The 21497-nt window shown below is 38.6% G+C and overlaps 2 protein-coding genes across 2 annotated transcripts; one reads left to right on the top strand and one right to left on the bottom strand.

The window, feature by feature from the left end:
• Positions 1-8130: 8130 nt before the first annotated feature.
• On the bottom strand, positions 8131-13755 carry sirt3 (sirtuin 3). Its single transcript, XM_086143896.1, has 8 exons — positions 13599-13755; positions 13452-13497; positions 12770-12946; positions 12443-12675; positions 12253-12353; positions 11714-11875; positions 8630-8845; positions 8131-8248 (listed from the first exon to the last, which is right to left on the bottom strand). Exons 1-8 carry the CDS (start codon positions 13675-13677, stop codon positions 8243-8245), a joined length of 1020 nt encoding a protein of 339 aa, XP_086000022.1. The 5' UTR covers positions 13678-13755; the 3' UTR covers positions 8131-8242.
• Positions 13756-13940: 185 nt separating this feature from the next.
• Positions 13941-18654, top strand: psmd13 (proteasome 26S subunit, non-ATPase 13). Its single transcript, XM_086143895.1, has 13 exons — positions 13941-14176; positions 14569-14647; positions 14919-14953; positions 15045-15100; positions 15185-15228; positions 15311-15397; positions 15904-16075; positions 16165-16244; positions 16332-16457; positions 16746-16808; positions 17551-17631; positions 17862-17978; positions 18344-18654. Exons 1-13 carry the CDS (start codon positions 14076-14078, stop codon positions 18437-18439), a joined length of 1137 nt encoding a protein of 378 aa, XP_086000021.1. The 5' UTR covers positions 13941-14075; the 3' UTR covers positions 18440-18654.
• Positions 18655-21497: the final 2843 nt, after the last annotated feature.

Raw genomic sequence — 21497 nt, 5'->3', positions numbered from 1 at the left:
AAGACCCTGGGGGGGGGGGGGGGGGGGGGGGGTGCGGGAGAAAATAAGAAAACAAAAGAGTAATAAGATTAGCGGTACAACCATGACATTTGAGGATTCTGATCAACCAATCTACTTGACTCCAAGCTGCCAGCAGGGTTTAGATGATTGATATAATCTTTCTGAGATGAAAATCAAGCTATTTTAACAAAAAGCATTTACTGCTGATATAGTGCAATTGCTTAATTTTGTCATTTTATTATTTTTTGATTTTGAGGACTAACTGGTCAATTGAAATGACAATGTTTTGGTCACTTTTGCTTGATTAGAGAGGCTGACGCTCGTCTGTGTGAAGCCTTTGCATCGATATCAGTGTGTGTGCAACACATCTTCTTCTGAAGCGTCATCCTCAGCAGGAGTTATGGTCATCAAAGAAAAGGGAAATCTACTTGGAAGCATTAACAAGGGGCAGAGGGTGTCCAGTAATTACAAAAATAAGCTTTAACAGATCGTATTTCTAAACATTTGAAAGCCACACAGAGCTCCGCTTTCCTAAAGGAACAGTTCAACATTTGGGGAAACCTGTTTATTTGCTGTCTTGCAGAGAATACGATGGGATTCAGCTCTGGTCTGTGTTAGTTAGCCTTTTTGGGGAGCAATATAAGGTGATGATCATCAGTAGTAATACATATTATGTTGAATTTCAAGGAAACATCTGCCATTATTAAAGATGATTCAAGGCCTTTTACCAAATTAAGAAAATAATCAAGTGGCTTTGAGCTACAAATAACTGAAAATGTAGTGAAATATTTAACTCTTCCAAAATGCCAAGTTTTTGTTACTAAACCTGACCAGTAAATATGTGAAAATTAAATAATTCTTACAATACAAAAAGTATATTAAATTATCAAAAAGGCTAGCATGCGTCACAGTTGTTTGTACTCCTGCATTCAGATTTGAATAACAGAGTGAATGGTAGTATCTCTTTAAACGTCTTTAATGTATGCATCCCCTATGAATGTAGAATTTTATACAACTTATATTTAATCTTGCATGATGACATTAAAATTTACTGGTCATTTGTTATATATTCCAATTGTCACCTGTACTACAGAATGGAATGTGTAAAGAGAAATGTATTTTCTATGTTGATCACATTCACAACTATCGAGTATCGTGCTTCCCATCCCACCTAAAGCAAGAGAGCAAATAACTTTATTCTTCAAAATGGGTCTGAATTAAGTAGCACAAAGTCTATCAGTAGCACAAAGTCTATCTATCATGGTAGTGGTAAAAGAATATCTCATTACATGATTAACAGCAGAGCATCCTTCTGAAAAGTACCAAAAATCAGCAAATCTTCTGAAAATTGGGCAATCAACTCTCAACCAAGGCTGAGCATTGATAAATAGAAAAATTATTAAGATTGAAAAAAACTAAAGATTGTATATCGTTCAATGATGACTTATATGCATCATATCATAACCAACTTACTTGTTCAAAGTGTGTATGGCAGATTGAATTGAATGCTAAAGCTGAAATTAGGCAAAGATAAATGTTTTTTCCCCATTCAATTTCATGTGGATTTAAATCAATTTTTTTATTTCTCTTAGTTAAAGGTAAATGCTATAGCTTTGCAAAAGAAAAACACATTATGCATACAATTTCTACTTTTTATTATAATTAAATAATAATTAAAACCTTTAGTAAAGTGGTTACTTATTCTCATGCGCATTGTCAAGCAGTCAGTGATATAACTTAAAAAAAATTAACTCCTTCATCCATGTCAAAACATACAATAAATTCCCAAAGTTAGACAATACATCATAAATGTCAATATATTGCCCAGGCCTAGTTCATATGTGTCAGAAATAATCACTTTGTTTTTATATATTAATGACTGATCCTGAGTACAAAAGCAGACTTTTGGAGTGTTTCTAGTTTTTCTTTTCTTCTCATGGTGGATCAGGAATGAGATGACAAAACACATCAGTTCACTGGTTAAGAGTTCATTCAGTGCATTAAAAATGAAGTTGAGATTTTTGTATTGTAAGATGTGTTCTGAAAGTGACTTCAATGATTTGTTTGCTTGGTAACTGTGCCTACTATTTGCCATATCCACGTTTTATGTGGAAACCTTTCTAATAAACTCTGCCAGCTTTCTAATCCTTTTACTCGCCTTCAGATAGAACCCAAGTTTGAGGGTGACATGGTCATCTTATTTCGAGGTAATGTTCACCTGCACACCTGATGTGGAGCACACACACACACACACACACACACACACACACACACACACACACACACACACAAACACACATGGAATCCAGATATGATTTCAGGTAGATTGAAGTGAAAAATGACTTTTTTTCAGGTTTCTATTTAACTCTCGTAATCCCATTAAGAAAGTCATGTTATATGGGTCTTTATCTTATTTGTGAATCTGAGTAAAAACATTGAGTCAAAGCCACAAATGACAAGTAATGCTCCTGATTTAACAATGGAATATTTATTTGTTCAGTTTTATTACCACCAAGTCAGAAAAGTGTTTACCCCTGCTGTATTTTAATAGCATCACCATCTTCATTAATATAATCTCTTTTTTGTAATTTATGGATTTTTCTTGTAAGTCTAAAGAAACCTTGAATTCCAAACTAAATGAGTTAATCATCATTTACATGGTCATTTTGTAAGTTAATTTGTGATTTCCTTTAAAATTAAGTAGAAGGAGGACAAAAAAATACATATAAAGAAAAATGTTTACACAAGGAAAATTCTCTGATAGGCCACAATAAAATAAAATAAACTACTATCTGTAGCCTTTGCTAAAAAGACCTAATAAATAAGTAAGTGTAAGTGAACTGAGCAACAAAGGAGAAAGGTCTGACATATTCACCTGAAAGGGTATGACTTCAATAGCTCTTTCCTTTCAGGAGATGCTATCACATGTTATTAAATAGACCTTGTCTTGTTGTAGGAGGTGACAAAAACAGCCTAAAAACACATTTCCATGGGAAAGGCAACCAGGAAATGTGAAAATTAATGGAAAGTGTGAGAGACGGTGTCAAAATCCAAAGGAGGTGCCAAATTCAGGGATGAGCAAAAAATATACAGCTGAGCTCTGAATGATGGCTGACGAAAGTTTACTCACAGCATGACATGGCTCACATTGTTCATGGGATGGAAGCAAATGAAAAATATTGGAACAGAACTATTCTAAGCAGAAATGAATACCCTTTCATGAGTTTTATTATGATAATGGGTACATGTTCGTTAATGATCAGTGTTCTTAGCATTTCAGGATTTGTCTTAACCACAACTCAGCCACTAAGAATGATTGGCTATCCGTCTGGATTTTGGTATTTGCTAATTCACTGGGACAGTGAACCTATATGAAACATGCCTTATTAAATAATGGAAACAAGTGACAGTTGCAGTATGATATTTGATATGAGACACTCCACCAGCCACATACTGCCCTTTGACTTAAAAAAAGATGGAAAACATAGATGAAATACTGTTCAGACAGTATTTTATCATGTATTAATTTGGGATTCAGACAACTGCCCAAACTACCCTCTAAATAACACAGCCTCCTCTATACACTAACCTGTGTATATTTTTGCCACATCCTATATAATATGAATTTTGTTTTGTTGTAATATAAAAAAGGCAGGTGCATTCAACAGAGGAAGACAATGATCAGATAACCAGTGTGTTTGGTTGCACGGACATCCTGTTTTATAGGAAACCGAACACAGCCTCTCTAATTTGGCAAGTGGAGATATGCATATTGACATCTGCTGATAGACTGCTTTAATGAGTTTGAATAAGTTGGAAGAAGTATTGCAACATATATTCATATACAAAAGATCTGATATTGTTAGAGTTGGTTCCTCTTAGTTCTGCCACAGACAATAATTATCAATTTGGCCCATTCCAAAATGCAACATACGTTTTTTTACAGTCGACATTTTCAAATGTCAAAGTATCCGAAATTAACTCCATGAATCATAGCTAAATCACATTTATTTCTTGAAAAGCATTACTCTAACATAATAAACTGCTTGAGCTCAAAATGTATGCAGTTCAGTAAAGAATAACTGTTCCTCTGTCATTTGAGGGTACCATTCATTATTCTTTTTTACAGTCCACCAATATATTGTACAGCTTCGCCTTCAACAAGAGATATGATTGATTTAGTTTTGCTGTCAGATTTTAAACAACTTCTAGATTAAGAGCAAATTTTTCCCATTTATATGCCGCTATTTCCTTTGCCCCTTCCGTGGGCTTCCACCTTACAGCCTCTTTTTACTGGGAGACTTCAATGCTCACATGTGCAACGACAGTGCAACTTGGAAGAGCATTCCATTATCAAGGCGGAAGACTGGAGCTGTGGCCATAAGAGTCACAGATTCTGTTCATAACTTTTATAAACAGAATTTTTAGTTACAGCCAGGGTGTCAAGGGGAGCAGTTCAAGTATCTTGAGGTCTTGTTCATGAGTGAGAGAAGGTTGGAGCAGGAGATTGACAGGCGGATCAATTCAGCATCTACAGTGGTGCGGACACTGTACCGGTCTGTCGGGGTGAAGAGGGAGCTGAGCCAAAAGGCGAAGCTCTCAATTTACCGGTTGATCTACGTTCCCACCCTCACCTCTGGTCACGAGCTGTGGGTAGTGAACAAAAGAACAAGATTGCGGGTACAAGCGGGCAAAATGAGTTTTCTCCGCAGGATGGCTGGACTCTCCCTTAGAGGTAAGGTGAGAAGTTTGGTCACAGAAAAAATTGAACTCTTTTTGAGATAAGAAAGGAGGATGGATTTTGTCTACAAATGATCAGAATTTTTGGTGAGTAAAATTCTGCTATTTTCCTAAATAATACTGCAAGTTTATAAAGTTATTATTGGTGCTTTTTATGTGTCGCAGCTGTTTGCTCTAAAGGCATTTTTGTAGCTACATGAGTTATATATTTGCAATCCACCTCTATTTACACTGCATTTCTGCATAATAAGATGTTTTTTATAGCCATTAACTAATTATTGGGGGGTTGATTGATTCGGAGCACTACTGAAAGCCTAGGTGTAAAATGCATGGCCCACCACTGACATTTTATCTCGTAATTTATCAAAATGAAAGCATTTTTTACCTTTGCGGAAAGCACATCTTGCCAAATTAGAGTAACTTTGATACCCATATTCCAACCGATTCAACCTTGAGAACAAAATAAATGACAGACAGCAAGATAATCACTAAATGGTCTAACTCAGATGTAGATGTTATTAGCAGAAGCATAAAAATGTTTTCATCCGGAGAATAAGGTGGCCATATTGAATGAAATTTTTCAGACATATTGGCTTTGCAATTACCCAAATGGGTACTGTAATAAGGTATATTATTGGAAATCCCTGTGCCAGATGTTGTATTAAAATATAAAATTACTTCAAAACTTATTTTAGAGACTTCGCCAAGGACCAACATCAGTGACACATGAGATGCAACAAATGTGTTTTGTTGCTTAGATTATCTTCTACCATGCAACATGCACCAGCATTACCACCAATGTAGTATCACAGTAATTCCCACCACTATGCTAGTTTCAATTTTCCACTCTTAAAATGACACATCAGATTTAAGAAAAATGACTAATGAAAGTGCAGATAAAAGAGCTTTGTGTGTATCCATCCATATGTCAACACATCACCAATTACTGTTCGGTCCATAACCTAAGATAATTCTAACGAAAATAGATATGTATAACACGTCTGGGCCTAGTGATTATCCATTCTAGTTAGTTTTCTGTTTCAGTCTGCATAATGTCAGTGGTGGCTGATAGGTACTCAGTAACAGGCATCAAGCTGTGGGGATGGGCAGTGACACATGGACACTGAATGAGGAGGAAAGAGTGGATGGTTTCTGTGATCACTCTCAAACATTGATCTTGACATTATTACTTTATTCAAGATATTATAAAATGCTGTGATAAGGGAGTGTTTTAAAGTGCGTTTGGATTTCTTTCTCAAAAATACACTTTCAGTCCTGCCTGCAGAGCTGCTTCTCTGAGTCTAATGAGCTTAGACAAAATTTTTAACCTTGAAGCTCAAACTTTCAGCTGCAGTACATGTTCTCAGTAGCCTGATCTCAGTTTTATTGGCAGTTTTATTGCTGGGAAAAGGGGGGGGGTAATACAAATAACAGGCATTTGTCTCCCTCTGCTGGTAGAAAAACAGAGTGAGGGAGAGAGCGTGTTCTGAGTGGTTTCTATGCCTCAAGTCAAGGTTTGCTTGATGTTTATCAAGAGTAAGCTGTCACTTGTTTGATCAATTCTTTCAATAAAAAATAATGCAACGGTGATGTAAAAGCTATGCAGTTACTTGATTTAGTTGTGTACTTTGCATAGCCTGTCCTTTATTACTGTTCTGGAATTTTAATAATAATAATAATAATGATGACATTGCAGTTACATAACGATCCATAGGTTTACTCGGACGTTCCCCATTTGAAAGGTAAGTCCAAAAGCACCTGGATCGAAGGATGCAAAGCAACTTTTGACAGGTAGACTGGGGAGTCAGAAGTCCCCATGCAGTACATGTTCCTTTCTAAACTGTGTTTCTGTTCATAAAGACCATCGACTGAATGTATGATAAAGGGCAAAGTCCGACACTACCAGGTTGAATGTTTGAGGTGGAGCAATTACTGCAATCACTATTTTCTCTGTTGAGTATGATCATTTGCCACTCATGAAGACTGCCACTCATGAGAACGCAGCCACTCAGGAGGACTCTTGTCAGTGTACAGGATTGCGCTGAGTATGTGACTGGGTACATGAGCGCTTGTGTTAACAACATCTTGCCCACCATACATGTCAGGAAGTTCCACAACCAGAAGCCTTGGTTGAAGGGTCAGGTACGCCACATGCCGCGTGCCAGCTCTCATGCATTTAGGTCCAGCAATGAGACGTAGGATGAAGTACAGACTGAAGAAGGCCATTAGAACAGCCAAGAGGCAGTACAGAGAGAAGCTGCATGGCTTCTACTCCACTGCTGACCCTGTGCGGATGTGGCAAGGCCTGCAACACATCACGGGCTACGTCCACCACCAGCAACCTGCCAGACAACCTCAACATCTGCTACACCCGTTTTGAGAACCCCAACCACAACAGAGGTGAGCCACACACACACGATGGGTCGGAGTGACGTTCTCGAAGACATTAAGGTATCACATGTGTAATCAACTGTTTTCTAAAAAAATATTGCCATGCTCACAATTGTATAATACAACTGCGATGTAAAAGCTATATAACAACTTGATTTAGTATTTTACTCTCTACAGAACCTATCCTTTATCATATTATTTATAGTTCTGGAGTTTTCCTGGCATTGCCATCCATCATGAAGCTGCAGAGGCATCAAGCTGAGAAGATTTACTTGGTATTCCCCTTTTGGCAGCAAAGTCCAAGAGTTCCTTGAAGGCATTATGTGAAGCAGGCTTTGACAAGCAGACTGGGAAGTCTGACATCCTGATGAAGGATATTTCCTTTCTGAAACTGTGCTCCAGTTCATACAGGCCAGAATTATATGTTACAGCTGAGGGAAATGTTATCAGTTAATATTTAACATTGTAAACAACTGCTTAAATGTCTTAGTTATTAAATTATCCATTCAAAAATTTGTGAGATTTGTTCTTTATTTAATTTCATTGAGTTGATACAGCGTAACTGAAATTATCTTGTTAAACTTACATTTAACTGGCCATTATCATGTCATAAGTAACTGTAAATACAACATCAATTCAATCAAACAAGAAAATTTATAAAAAATATTGATGAATACTGGTAAAAGATAATACTCATTTCACAGTAAAAACCTTTTTGTTATAATTCTATTAAAGTGCAAAGTTTTCATTTTCTTTTGTTTTGATTGCATGTAACTTTCAGTTTCTTACTTTATACACGCCGTGAATAAACTTGTTCTTCTTTTCTTTTCTACTGTTTCCTCAGGTTTGCCACAATGAAACATTTGCCTCCATCTTCCCTTACCCTCTGAATCCTCATCTCTTAGTCCAACAAACAAAAATAATTAACATTACATTTGATATTACATTACATATAGATATGGGTGTATCTGTTCTGATTTGAAAGTTCAATAAGTTCAGTTTTTTTTTTTTTTTGTGGTAACATGATGTTTAATAAAACTATGTAGAAAAACTTGGATCAGGTACTTTCGGTCATGTGTACTTTCGCAACAGCTCCCAGTCAGGTCACTCTTCAGGACTTCAGCAGAGACAAACAGAAAAATGAATGTTAGTGAAATTATTAATTACGAGTCGATGCCATATTTTGACATAAGTATTTAACAAAGTGGCAATCTGTGGATCAAGAGGTCACTGTTTTTTATTCAAGTTACTTACCCAGGAGTCACCCTGAAGGCAATTTTAAAGGGTGCTCGAGAGAGAGAGAGATAAAACCCCTTTGATAACAAGTCACTGAGAGTCTTCAGCGACCATTTCCATGATGCAAGTTATAAGAATGCAAGCCTCAAAAGTATGTACATTATGCTGCTGTCAGCAAAGAGTAAATATCTAGTTGGAAATTTCTTATAGAATATGTTTAATTAGTCTGAGTTTGTGAACCCAAACCAAATTTTCCACTCACTCTGTCAGTAGGGGAGGCAGCCATCAGAGCCTCCAGCTCCTTAGTCCAGCCGAGAGCATCAACAAAAGTTTGAATGCTACTGACAATGTCACCCAGCTGCACAACATCATTTGTGCGGTGATTTCTCAGTGCAAATGGACCCACCAGGTCCCTGTTGATGAGGAGCCGAGGAACAGAGCTGCGTACAGCCCATGACAAACTGGCAAAGGGCTCCACCTGTAAGACAAAGAGTGAACAATTGCATATCTGTGCCCAACTGAAACAAATGGAAAAACTAAATGTCTATCAATATTTCCATCTTGCTTGAAACAGTTGCTGCACTATTAATTTGTATCCAACAAAAAAGAAGAAAGATTTTCTTCTGACCCCTCCGTGAGCTGCCACCTTACAATGGTGGAGGGGTTTGCGTGTCCCTGTGATCCCGAGAGCTATGTTGTCAGGGCCTTTATGCCCTTGGAAGAGTCACCCAAGTCAAACAGGTCCCAGGCGGGGGACCAGACAAAGTGTGGCTCATAACACCCCCATGAAGAAGACAGGCCCAGACTGGGCCTGGGCTCGGTGGACGAGAGGTTAACCTCCCTCCGCCTTCAGATGGGGGACAGGTTCTGACAGCTGTTTGTGGCTATGCACCGAACAACAGTTCAGTTTACCCACCCTTCTTGGGGTCCCTAAAGGGGCTACTAGACTCCTACCGGGGATTCCCTCGTTCTACTGAGAGACTTCAATGCTCACGTGGGCAACGACAGTGCGACTTGGACCCAAGGCGGTGTTTTGTTATTGGACTACTGTGCTAGTCACGGATTGTCCATAACAAACACCATGTTCAGACATAAAGGTGTCCATATGTGCACTTAGAAAACACACCTTAGGCCACAGTTCTTTGATTGACCTTGCGGTCGTATCATCAGACTTGCAGCCGCATGTCCTGGACACTCAGGTGAAGAGGGGGCAGAGCTGTCAACTGATTACCACCTGGTGGTGATCAACCCCGTCATACGGGCTGTTCGGTCTGTATGATCAGTGTCAGAGCAGATCAGTGCAGGTCTGCATTGTCAGTTGTAAGTCGGACCCGTTTCCGGAGAGAGTTGGACTCTGCCAGGGCTGCCCTTTTTCACCGATTCGGCTCATAACTTTTATGGACAGAATTTCTCGGCCCAGCCAGGGCGTCAAGGGGATCTGGTTTGGTGGCCACAGGATCGAGTCTAATCTTTTTGCAGATGATGTGGTTCTATTGGCTTCATTAAGCCATGATCTCCAGCCAAGTGTGGCCAGGATGAGGATCAGCACCTCCAACTCTGAGACCAGGTCGGGCAAGCGGTCCTGCCCCGAGTGGAGGACTTCAAATATCTTGGGGTCTTGTTCACGAGTGAGGTAAGGATGTAGCAGGAGATCGACAGGCAGTGATGCAGACTCTGTACCGGTCTGTCGTGGTGAAGTGGGAGCTGAGCCAAAAGGCAAAGCTCTCAATTTACAGGTCGATCTAAGTTCACACCCTAGCCTATGATCATGAGCTGTGGGTAGTGACAGAAAGAACGAGGTCGCAGGATGGCTGGACTATCCCTTAGAGATAGGGTGAGAAGTTTGGTCATCTGGGAAGAACTCAGAGTAGAGCCACTGCTCCTCTACAGAGAGGAGTTAGATGAGGTGGCTCAGGCATCTGAGCCTTGGGGTCCCCAAGCCCTGGGGGGACGCCAGCGTTGACTGCTTGCAACAAAACGTTTGATGGTTAAGTGATTACGCCCCAGTATCTTAGATATTTCAAGAGTGCTGCATCCCTCTGAAGGACATTTTACAATGCCCCCAAAAAGAAAATCATATTCTGCAAAGCTGAAAGCAGTGAAATATGCAGCCAAAAACAGTAATCGAGCAGCAGAAAGATAGTTTGGAGTGGGCGAGAAACTAGTGAGGGACTGACGAAAAGTGGAGGATACTCAAACTGCCATGAAGAAAACAAAAAAAGCTGAACACAAGCTAAAAGCTAGATGGCCACAGCCAGAGGAACAAGTACCCAAGTGGGTGCTCGAACACTGCTGTCGGGAGAGGCTTGTCAATGGTGCAGTTGCGTCTCCACGCCCAGGTAGTTGCCAAGGGGGTGAATATAAATGACTTTGCGGCAGGACCTTCTTGGTGTTACCGCTTCATACAATGCAACCGCCCCTTTATCAGAGCACGGACAACGAGCCACCAAGATGAGGAAGCAGCGGGCCTTCTACCTCTGCAGTTGCCAGAGTTGCTCAGAAGTGACACAGAGGATGAAGAATTCAATGGATTTAGTGATCTGGAGTGAGATCAAGAGTTTGGTAAACTTGTTATGCTATAGTTATTGAACTCTTAAAATGGTATATTAACATACCAGACACCTATTCAGCCTGTTGTTCTCTGATCTATTGTTATTACTATTGTAACAACCCTGCGGTACTGTTTAGAGGAAATGTCCTTAGTTCTGTGATTTCCTACTGGTTGCGAATGTGTTGTGGGACCAGAGGGATTGAAAGGGCAGGGTGTGAGGCGAGAGAGCGTGGAGATGGAGAGGATTAAGTGGAGCCGCTGTTACTTCACTGCTATAATTGTTCTTATAAATATACGGTTTGATAACCAGCAAATCGTCATTGTTGGGCACGTCCGCTCGGACATTACACTATAACTTGCCTTTCAAGGTGAAATGTCTGATCTTGGCCTCTGATTTTATTAAATAAATTTCCCCCAAAAATGTGACTTAAAGATCAGTGCGATTCACATGTTTTTTTCTTCTTCATTATGCATTTTTGGCTGGTGCGACGTTCAGTCGAAAAAATACGGTAAGCATTTAATTCAAATTGTGGGATTGGATTTCATCGAAGTCCATGAGTTAACAAAGAACAAGCCCCTTAAGCAAACATGACTGTTTACATTAAAATATTACTTCAATGTTGGCTAAACTCAAATACCTTGAAGTTGTTTGTCAAACATACATTGAAGAATATTTTTCCATCTTTGACACGCTCTCTATTCATGATGTCTCCAGCACTGATTTATTTCAAATTGAAACAGGTCACACTCTGAAGGTCTTATTAGGGTTCTTATACTGCTGAAGCTAATGCTCACCTCCAGTGATGTGCCCATGATGATCAGAAGGTCTGCAAGTGGGAAGTCTGTGAGGTACTTGAAGAATTGCATTGGTAGCTCCTCTCCAAAAAACACAATGTCAGGCTTTACCACACCCTTGCAGGTCGGACATTTGGGAACCATGCCACTCATTATATCTGGCTTGTGAAACACATGGAAAGAAAGGTAATTCATTAATAGCTTCTGCTTGGCATGACATTTGAAAAAGTTTATTAAAACAAGGGAAACATACATGAAGGGAAGAGAAACGGTTTACTGTTCACTGTAAAACAAATCAATTATTCTCACCTGTTAAGATATATTGACTATTATCTAACAGTGATAATGTGTTACAAAACATTTTCTTGTTTGTAAATATAGTGATTGCAATAAATAATGGTGAGACAAAAGGTACATTTCATAAGGATTTTTAAATGGGCTTCTATACAGCAAGATTTTTTTCCAATATCACAAAGCTTTGATATCATTCGCCATAACCTCTAGAGGACACTGGTATAAGTCCTTGCGTTTCCACTCACTCGTAAGTCTTCTCCCTCATATTTCCTTCGACAAACAATGCAGGTAGCTGTGGCAAAAGTACCATGGGCTTCCACCAGCATCCCAGGAGGAATTCCTGCCACTAAACAAGTATGTAACCTTAAAATAACACGGCATTACTGTTTGTGTGTTTTTATATGTAAAACAATGCCAAGAATAATGAATACATACATCTTTCCAAGCCATCAATGTTCTGTGTGTACATCCTGATGAGCAAACCCTTCTCATGAAGTAGGCGCACGAAATAGTGAGTAAGATTGGGCCTATAGTTTCCAGGATATAGTGCCTTGGCCAGGGCAAAGAAGGGCTTAGGATTGTGATGGAAATAGTCTATTTCAAATATGGCCTCAGCATAAGGCAGATCATACTGCTGCAGGTTGTCATAGAGGCCGCTGCCTGGGGACCTGTGAGCCAATAAAGACTTCTCTTGACATATACCCCTCATTTAATAGCATAAAAATATCATATATGAACCAGTAGCACATCCAAACTTTTTACCTGAAATCTGGGATGCCGCTAGGAGTGCTGATCCCTGCCCCCGCCATCACCACTACTCTCTTGTACTGCTGCACTTGAATATTCTTGGCGATGTCCTCCAGGGTCTGCTGCTCACCAGCTGCACCACGACCAGAGAAAAAATTTCTAGTCCACTCCCACCAGTGACATTTTGCTTGTCTGTGAAGATACAAAAGCGACTCAATATACAATTCCATCTTGCAGGAACTTTGAGAATGTAATTGGATTCTGGACATTTTGCACAACATTGGCTGCAATACATTTACATTAATCGAGCAAAATATCTGTGATATTGAGTACCCGTTTCCATGGAGAACACCCCCGTTATGTACATTTCACCAACTGCAATTTAACATGACAAATATAATAAAGTAATACAAAGAACTCTGGGGCATAATTTTAAAAGTCTTAGGATACTGCTACGAGTAAAGTGACAATGACATCTGATTTGAGCACGAAAACAAGTATCTCAAGATTCGCTTGACTTCAAAATAGGATCTGCAGAAGCTGCTTTTAGAATTAGCAAATATCCAGTGCTGCACCAACTCTCCCCTTGTTGGAACGAATCACTGCTTTGACTGCTCAGAAACTGCTTGATTTTAACACGCCTCCAATCTAATATATTTAGTCTTTAACGAAGACAAAACAGATAACAAGTCTGTACCTGGACAAAGATGATGGTGCCAAACACGATCTGCCGAGAACAAAACCTGTAAAAGCAGGCATAGGTTATCCATAGGCAAACATTCTAGTCACCATTCTTAACACATCGTCAAAAATGTGAATGCATGGAGTTGGTCTCAACACTGACCGTTTGCAAAAGCAGCCCGACTTGTTGTTGAACACAAACTGCGATACAAACATAGACGTGAACTGGGATAAAAAGCCATAATACAATTTTGGTCGAAAGTACTGCTAAAGACAGCGACTGCGTTTGGTCGACCCTTGACCTTAATGACGCAAAAGAATACCGTAATATAGCTCCGATCCTGACTACACTGTACCGAATTACACTCCAACTTTAGATGCTTAATGTGTTCAAATTCTTATAGTTTAGTCAAACAAACTTCCACAGGATGATATGTAAGACGTAAGTGATATGAAAGAGTAAGTCGTAAGTCTCCCAGATCGTTGAAAGGTAAAATTAGCTAGGTAGCAGCGCCTTCATTACCCATAAGCCTTCACGTTCACCAGACCCACAACACGGAAAGCTACTGGACGTTAGCTGAAGAAGAGTGGCTCGTACTCACCAGTCCCGAATTTCAAAAAATATCAATTTGTCGTCAACATGAAAGATGTTACTGGGTACCTTAAGCAGCAGCAAAGCAATAGCTCAACGCCGGAGATGGCAACAGAATGGCATACGCTAGAGGAGTTATACAACAAAAGGTAAAAAGAAAAACATTTCTACAAGTCGACCTGTGAATGTTCCTTGTTAGCCTGTTCAATGGGAATGTTAGCTGAGTCATGCACGACGCTAGCGTTAGCCCTTGCAAATAGCAAACTGCTCTGTTGTATCATGTGTTAGTAAAATAGTACTTAACGATTAATTAGGCACAAAAAATATGTGTACATTTGACATTGCACCTTTTCAACTCGAGAACAATAAATTCAGTTATATTGATGAAAGAGTTCTGGTATGATCAAACCGGCCGCACTCTTACAAATTGTTGTGTACAATGATGAGCCTGATGTTTGTTTTATTTTTAATACTTATTCTTATCATGCACATATATATATAATTCATTGATATGAGCTGGCCCTTATCCGTCATCATCCAGATTGTGGCATCAGTTGACACTGAGGCTGACAGACTTTGTTAAAGATTCTTGCTTCAAAACGGGAGATGGCCTCATACAGGTAACTGCACCACAGTCACACATGTCATGGGTGTTTTTGAAAGCAATTAACTTGAAACGTATGGAAATGCAACTTGCTCGAGTCCCCCTTTGTTTATATGGGACTGGAATAAATAACACTATGAAGCCACACTTCATGGTTATAATGACCTGCTCAAAACTTTGCAGTAAACTATGTATTACCTAAGTTATTAGCTGCAATCCCAAAATAGAGTTGGTTATTATTGATTTGGCCATCCCAATTTTAGCAATATTCTTTTTTCTTCTTACAGCTTTATGAAAACTTCCTCAGTGACTTTGAACACAGGTGAGGCAAATTTGCTATAGCACATCTAATACTGCATTTTCCTGTTGTGTTAGGGTTTTCCCCCTAATACTGGTTTTGTTTATGTTTGTAGAATCAATCCATTGTCTCTTGTGGAGATTATTCTGTATGTTGCCAGGCAAATGTCAGGTATGTAGGTAAAAGAAATGTTTTCTGCAGACTTTAGTCCTATATTCTTTGTGTTAGAATATTTAGTACAATGTTTTCTTCTAGATCCTAAGGATGCCATCACCTTTCTTGAGAAAACCAAGGAGAAGGTAAGTTGATCAGTGGGTACATCTAATTTAACATTTTTACAGAATGTTTGGTTGAATTTAAATGTGTTGCTGGCTCGTTCAGGTGAAGAGCAGTGACGAGGCAGTCATTCTCTGCAAAACATCTATTGGAAGCCTTAAACTGGAGATCAGCGATTTGCCTGCAACAAAGGTAAGCACTTTGTTACGTAACTTGCTCAACTTTTTTTTTTTTTTTTTTTTTTTTTTTCAAAAAATTGTCAGCAGCTGTTGTAAGAACTGATTTCAGTAATCTTCAACTTTAGCTACACTTGCTGTATTTCACCTTCCTTGTAGTCTTTTTCAACATTTTGCATGAAATAATCTTTGAAAGGTTAGCCCTCAAATTGTGTTCAAAATTAAAGGACAGTAATCCCCTGCAATTTTCACATCATGAGGTTTGGTTATGTTGATTCAACAAGCTTTCCTATAGTTGTTGTGTAGTGGTATTGACCAACTCTTAAACACATTCTTGGTTTGGTTGTTTTGGTCCTTGCCTTGTCATGATAACTGTTTCCACACCTGTCAGAATGCCTGCAACAATAGCAAAACCAACCAGTAAAGTTCCGCGCAGATTTTCCAAATCTTTGCGAGGAAAAAAAAATTCTGGCATTGCTTATAAAAGTTCTCTTTCTTCCTTATTTGTCTATACATGTTTAGAAACTAATCGAGGATGTTGAGGAAATGTTGAACAACCTCCCTGGGGTGACATCAGTTCATGGCAGATTTTATGACCTATCCAGCAAGTACTATCGTATCATCGGAAACCATGCTGCTTACTACAAGGATGCACTTCGGTATCTAGGATGTGTTGATATCAACGACCTTCCAGGTGGGCAAAAGCATGATAAGAATCGAAAGGCACCATGTCAGGGGAACCTTGGCAAAAAACAACTGTCTAATTATTATTGTTGCCTCTAGAGACAGAGAAGCAGGAAAGAGCTTTCACACTGGGACTGGCTGGTCTCTTAGGAGAAGGAGTTTACAACTTTGGAGAGCTGGTAGGATACTTGTCATTTTTTAAATGCTATGTTAGTCTTTAAGCTAAAGTGCATGTGGCATTAGCTATGTCTGTTATTTTTGTGCAGCTTATGCATCCTGTGCTGGAGTCCCTGAGGAACACGGACAAACAGTGGCTCATTGATACGCTATATGCTTTCAATGGAGGCAATGTGGAAAAATTCCAGAGCTTCAAGTCTGCATGGGGCCAACAAGTAATTCACAGCTACATCAATGCCCTACATGTAGTGAAAATTTACACACAACTTCCCCTGTGTTGAGGTCAAGTCTTCCTATGGGATATTAAAACATTGTTAGCTCATGCAGTAAAATAAAAAACAACTAAGAATATCTGTTTATAGACACTGAGATTTAACAGATGTATAGGTTCAAAAAGAAACTGCTGTAACTTTGAATATTTTTGTTAACCATTCATTATTTGTGCATCCAGTGGGTGCAGAGCCTGACTTGAATGTCTTCACATTTTCCTCTCTCCATCCTAGCCTGACCTTGCAGCACATGAAGCTAAACTCATGCAGAAGATTCAGTTGCTCTGTGTGATGGAGGTAAGAATTTCTCTGGCAAGATATTTTTGTTTGAATTGATTACGTTCCTTTGCTTTTTGTTCCAGTTATACAGTCCAGTCATTAACACGCTGGCACTGCTGTATCACAGATTGGGCTCAATAAGCCAAAATGGAACTTTTGCATAAGGGGGCTGGCTGGCTAATGACAGTTTAATGTCCAATCTGAATCACATTGACATTTGCTTTGGCATGTACAGCTTAGCTGGATAAAAACTGAATAATTCAAGGTTTGCAGTGCATGTCATAATCAGGCAAAACACACTGACATACACGTAGACCTGCCTTACATAACAATATGGCTAAAGTTATGCACAATCATCCCCTCTGTAAGCCTGTCAGATACAAATAATAAAGTTTGAGCCATTCAGCTGCAAAAACACATTGTAATGGACAGATATCTGTAAACTTTTTTCTCGTGAGCTTAGACACAAATTGTCTCTCTAGACCTATTGCCAAAAAATGGCAACTTATTGACTATTCTAGGGTAATTAACTTTTGGGATATAAGTAGAAATGGTGCAGGTGCCCCTCCGAAATTAGCTTTAATCGCCTGTCATCTCAGCTTGTGCAATTAGCCAAAATTAATCACTTCCCGATCTAACTGACTGAATTGCTTTGTTAAACAAACACATATTAAGTAACTATATTTAATGCGTTGCACAAAGATCTATTGCTGATTGTTTACAAATATTAACATTCAGGTTTGTTTCTTTTTACTTACAGATGACTTTTACTCGTCCTGCAAACCACAGACAACTGACATTTACGGAGATTGCTAAAAGTGCCAAAATCCCCGTGAATGAGGTTTGACGTGAAACCTATTTAATCTGTCTGTCAAAGCCTCTGTTGAATCATTTTTCAGCTATCTTCATATTTTTTTTCATTCATCTTTATTACTTCAGACAAAAATATGTTTTACTGTGAACCTCATGCCTGAGCAGATTTGTCATTTCACTTGAATTTATGTTCACTTTGAAAATGTTAATTTTTGATGTATGTACCCTCTGTGCTTGTACCGGCTTCTGTACCTGCAGGTGGAGCTCCTGGTAATGAAAGCGTTGTCTGTTGGCCTAATTAAAGGCAACATTGATGAGGTGGACCAGAAGGTACAGATGACTTGGGTGCAGCCCAGAGTCTTGGACCTGCAGCAGGTGATGTCAAGTCATGATCTGACAAGAACCGCAGAACATTCAGTCAATGCCAAACCCATGGCCACACTTTCCCATAACATTAAACTTTATTGGAGAGAACAGTTACAAAATACAATCTGATAGTTTCTTTCCTAAATAATAAGTCCTGAAAGAGTACTTGTGAAAGTACTCTTTGACATGTCATTAGATGTGAAAAATTACATGTCATTTTTCACATCTAATTACCATGTGATATATATTAAGAAATTATTGCCTATGTTAACTCAGAGTTACATTCATTTTCTGTGCTTCCCCCTTGCCCCTGGTCACTGTGTGGTGTGTTTGAGTCCCCCTACTGGTTTAACACTCAGCTTGTCCCTTTTCAGATCAAGGGGATGAAGGAGCGACTGGACTTCTGGTGTGGTGACGTGAAGAACATGGCTATGCTAGTGGAGCAGCAAGCCCATGACATTCTCACCTAAACTGGACCCTCACCTCCTCTTACCAGCCCCTACCACCATTCTTGTTCTATCTATGTTCTAGTCAGGTGTTTTTTGATTGCCAACCTGTTATTACATTGTGGTATTTTATAAATAAAACAATTGGTGTGACATTATCACAACATGGACTGAAAATACCACCAACAATAAAATGCTGAAAATATCCTATTCATTAATAGATGTTGATCAGTGTCCCACTGTAGGTTGGTGTTGTGCGGGTTAGCAAGAGCTGGACTTGGAAATTTTAGTTATGGTAAATTAATTTTTCAGATGAATGATTTTCTATCAAAGTCAGGCAATTTCAGTACCCTCCCTTGGAACTTTTTTTATATTCACTGTGTCCACATCAAAGCATATTTTCTAAAATCTGCATGCTTATGTAGGCACAATCGCGAATAATTAATATTGCCTCTTAAAGCAGCAGAAAGGCCAATCGTGGAGAGTCTAATTGAGGCACAGGAAAGTGTAGTGTGAAATGGCTTCTGAAAACAGATTAAGATCAATTTCAGTTGAATTTATGATTTAAGTAAATAAAGCAGCCTATATTTATATATTTAAAATACTATATTTTTAGTTGTTTTTTTTAAATCAGACATTTATTCTAACCGTTTTTTTTTTTGTTTTTTTTTGCAATTTATAATTTAGAGGAAGTGGAGTGGATATTAGGATATTTTACCCACAGAGTAGAGTAATTAGCATGTTATTTAAAGAAATATCAAATGAATTTCCTTATTGGCAGGTTCGGGGTTGTTGTAGAGGGGTCTTTGTATAAGAAAAAAGGACCAATCAAATGAAGGCCTTTTGTGCCTATTAATACCTCCAATTGACCAACACAGTTAGATGGCCAAATGGGCCTGTAAGAAACTACCAAAACAGATTTATGTTGATATTCATATTCAGTTTAAATTGTGCAGACATTAAAACCATCTGATAAACATCCCTGCTTCATCCCCTCTCTTCAATAGCAAAACAGCTCTAATCAATCAAACATGGATGCTTGCCCTCCCAACACTTCTGACTCCGAGTAGAGGGAAGCACATTATTTGGCTCTAGTTAGTTGTCAAGTCAGACAGGGGTTTTATACTGAGGTGACCTGTGGTGATCTCACACTCACTAGATTCTAATTGAACTTCTACACCCATTAGCCTTTCAAAGCACACTACCACACAAAACTAAATAATCAAGATCCAAGAGATTCACAGATCCAATCCAAGAATATCTGTTAGTTGATTAGGTGCAAAAACACTTTTAGTTTTTCAGGTTTTAGATCATAATTGATTTTCAGGAGTCAAGTTTCAGATGTTTTTATATATAGAGGAATTATAATTTAGAACAACAATAAATAGCTTTCTGTAAGTACAATTTTCAGGTATAATCATAGCTCTGTAGAATGTAAATTGCATTCCATTTTTAAGTTTAAAGGGAAATTTGATATATAGTGTAAGAATCCATTTATTAGTTTTAAACCTGCTAAGAGACTAGTGGCACCAACAGTGGGGAGAACAAGTATCTGATACACTGCTTTTCTGATTAATTACTTACAATGTGTTTTGACTTTTAAATGCTTTGCAAAGGGAAAAGCTGAAAAATCAGCAGTGTATCAAATACTTGTTCTCCCCACTGTACATCATAATGCATTTCATGACTGCAGAATTACAGCAAACCCAGCTTTATTTTAAGTTTGTTTCTTATCATGGAAATAGCAATGGGTATTATGTGCTGGCGCCATAATAAAAAGAAAAGGAAGTTTACAAATCAAATAGAAAATTTACAAAAGCAGAGATCTGAGCATTGTGGTCTTGTGAGGACACTGAATGTGATTTTGTGCACTGGGGTCAGCCAAGCACTGTTAAAGATCATTAGTAGTTATTTCAGCTTTATCTGAGTCTTTTAGGAAATGAAGTCAAATGAGGATTTCGTGTTTTGTTGTTATTGTTGTTGGACAAAAAAAGGCCTGTGGCAGACTATCATACTTTACCGAGTATCCAGATTAAGTTGGTCGCTGTTGAAGAAAAGGCCTCAGCTCTTAACCATCCTACTACCAATATCACATTTTCAACACATGCTTATAGATACCTGAAGATACTGGTGAGATACTGTACACCCCTTGTGTGTGCATAGTACATTAAATGTGTAGAAATCAGGAATAAATTATGGCCAAGCTGGAATTTAACTATTCATAATGATTTTGAGACATTGTTTTGTATTTTATGTTTCTGGGAACTGATTTTTTATGTCTAAACACCTAATGTCCATAGGATACTTGTAATTAGATTTTTTTTTCCATATCTCTTAGCCTCTGTGAACTTAATGAAAATGAATCTTCAATTAAATGAAAGGATTCTCCAGAGCAGCTCTAGGGCAGCTTGAGTCTCAAGGGCTCGTTGACTCACACCTCAGGTTTTAATACAGTTTTCCATGGAACTATCAGGTCAGCAGGCATAACTGAGGCGAATGTAAATGTAACCCCATGCCCCTACCCCTCTGACCCTCCACCACGCCATAAAACCCACACCAATACCCTGAATGGTTGCAACATATTGTACAAAAGAGAGGGCAATATTACTCTGTGAAATTTATTGTGTAAATTTATGGTCCTTCATATAGCAAAATCAATATTACAGCCCCTCCTCTCCCCCTGCAAGCATGAGCCACATTCTATCTGCAGCGGATCCCTTAACAATAACTGGTACTGTAATGTTATTGCATAGGGTGCATTAAAATGCTGGCTAAACACCAAGATTAACCAATACAAATGAAAACTTCTAGACTGGTAGTCCATTTGCTTGGAGTTCCTCATTGAAAAATTGGTGAAAACTGTTAATTTAGGAATATAACAGTAGTAAATATCTGTGTTTTAAGGTACTAATTAGGCTTCTATGTTCCCCCTTTTCTCAATTGAAAGTATGAATTTTATAAAACATTCAATTATATCTACATTGTGCATTTAGATGGTTACTTGGTTAATTACTGATTATTTGATTGTGGGTGACGTTCCTCCGAGAGGATACGTTTTTCTGCCAAATTATGCCTGAATAGA

This window comes from Fistularia commersonii, chromosome 3 (genome assembly GCF_037954325.1).
Source record: "Fistularia commersonii isolate RoL2024-O1a breed Wild chromosome 3, RoL_Fcom_v1.0, whole genome shotgun sequence".
NCBI lineage: Eukaryota > Metazoa > Chordata > Actinopteri > Syngnathiformes > Fistulariidae > Fistularia > Fistularia commersonii.
Note: the sequence above shows the minus strand (reverse complement) of the source record. Positions and strands in the feature narration are given on the sequence as shown.

Bases quoted from the DNA above. Each gene is read 5' to 3' on its own strand.
- psmd13 (XM_086143895.1), top strand. From the start codon at position 14,076: ATGAAAGATGTTACTGGGTACCTTAAGCAGCAGCAAAGCAATAGCTCA. The intron at 15,101-15,184 runs GTATGTAGGTAA...GTTTTCTTCTAG, and splicing joins TGTTGCCAGGCAAATGTCAG to ATCCTAAGGATGCCATCACC. The intron at 16,809-17,550 runs GTAAGAATTTCT...TTTTACTTACAG, and splicing joins AGTTGCTCTGTGTGATGGAG to ATGACTTTTACTCGTCCTGC.
- sirt3 (XM_086143896.1), bottom strand. From the start codon at position 13,677: ATGGCTTTTTATCCCAGTTCACGTCTATGTTTGTATCGCAGTTTGTGT. The intron at 12,947-13,451 runs GTACAGACTTGT...GTATCTTCACAG, and splicing joins GCACCATCATCTTTGTCCAG to ACAAGCAAAATGTCACTGGT. The intron at 11,876-12,252 runs GTGAGTGGAAAC...GTGTTTCACAAG, and splicing joins ATGAGGGAGAAGACTTACGA to CCAGATATAATGAGTGGCAT.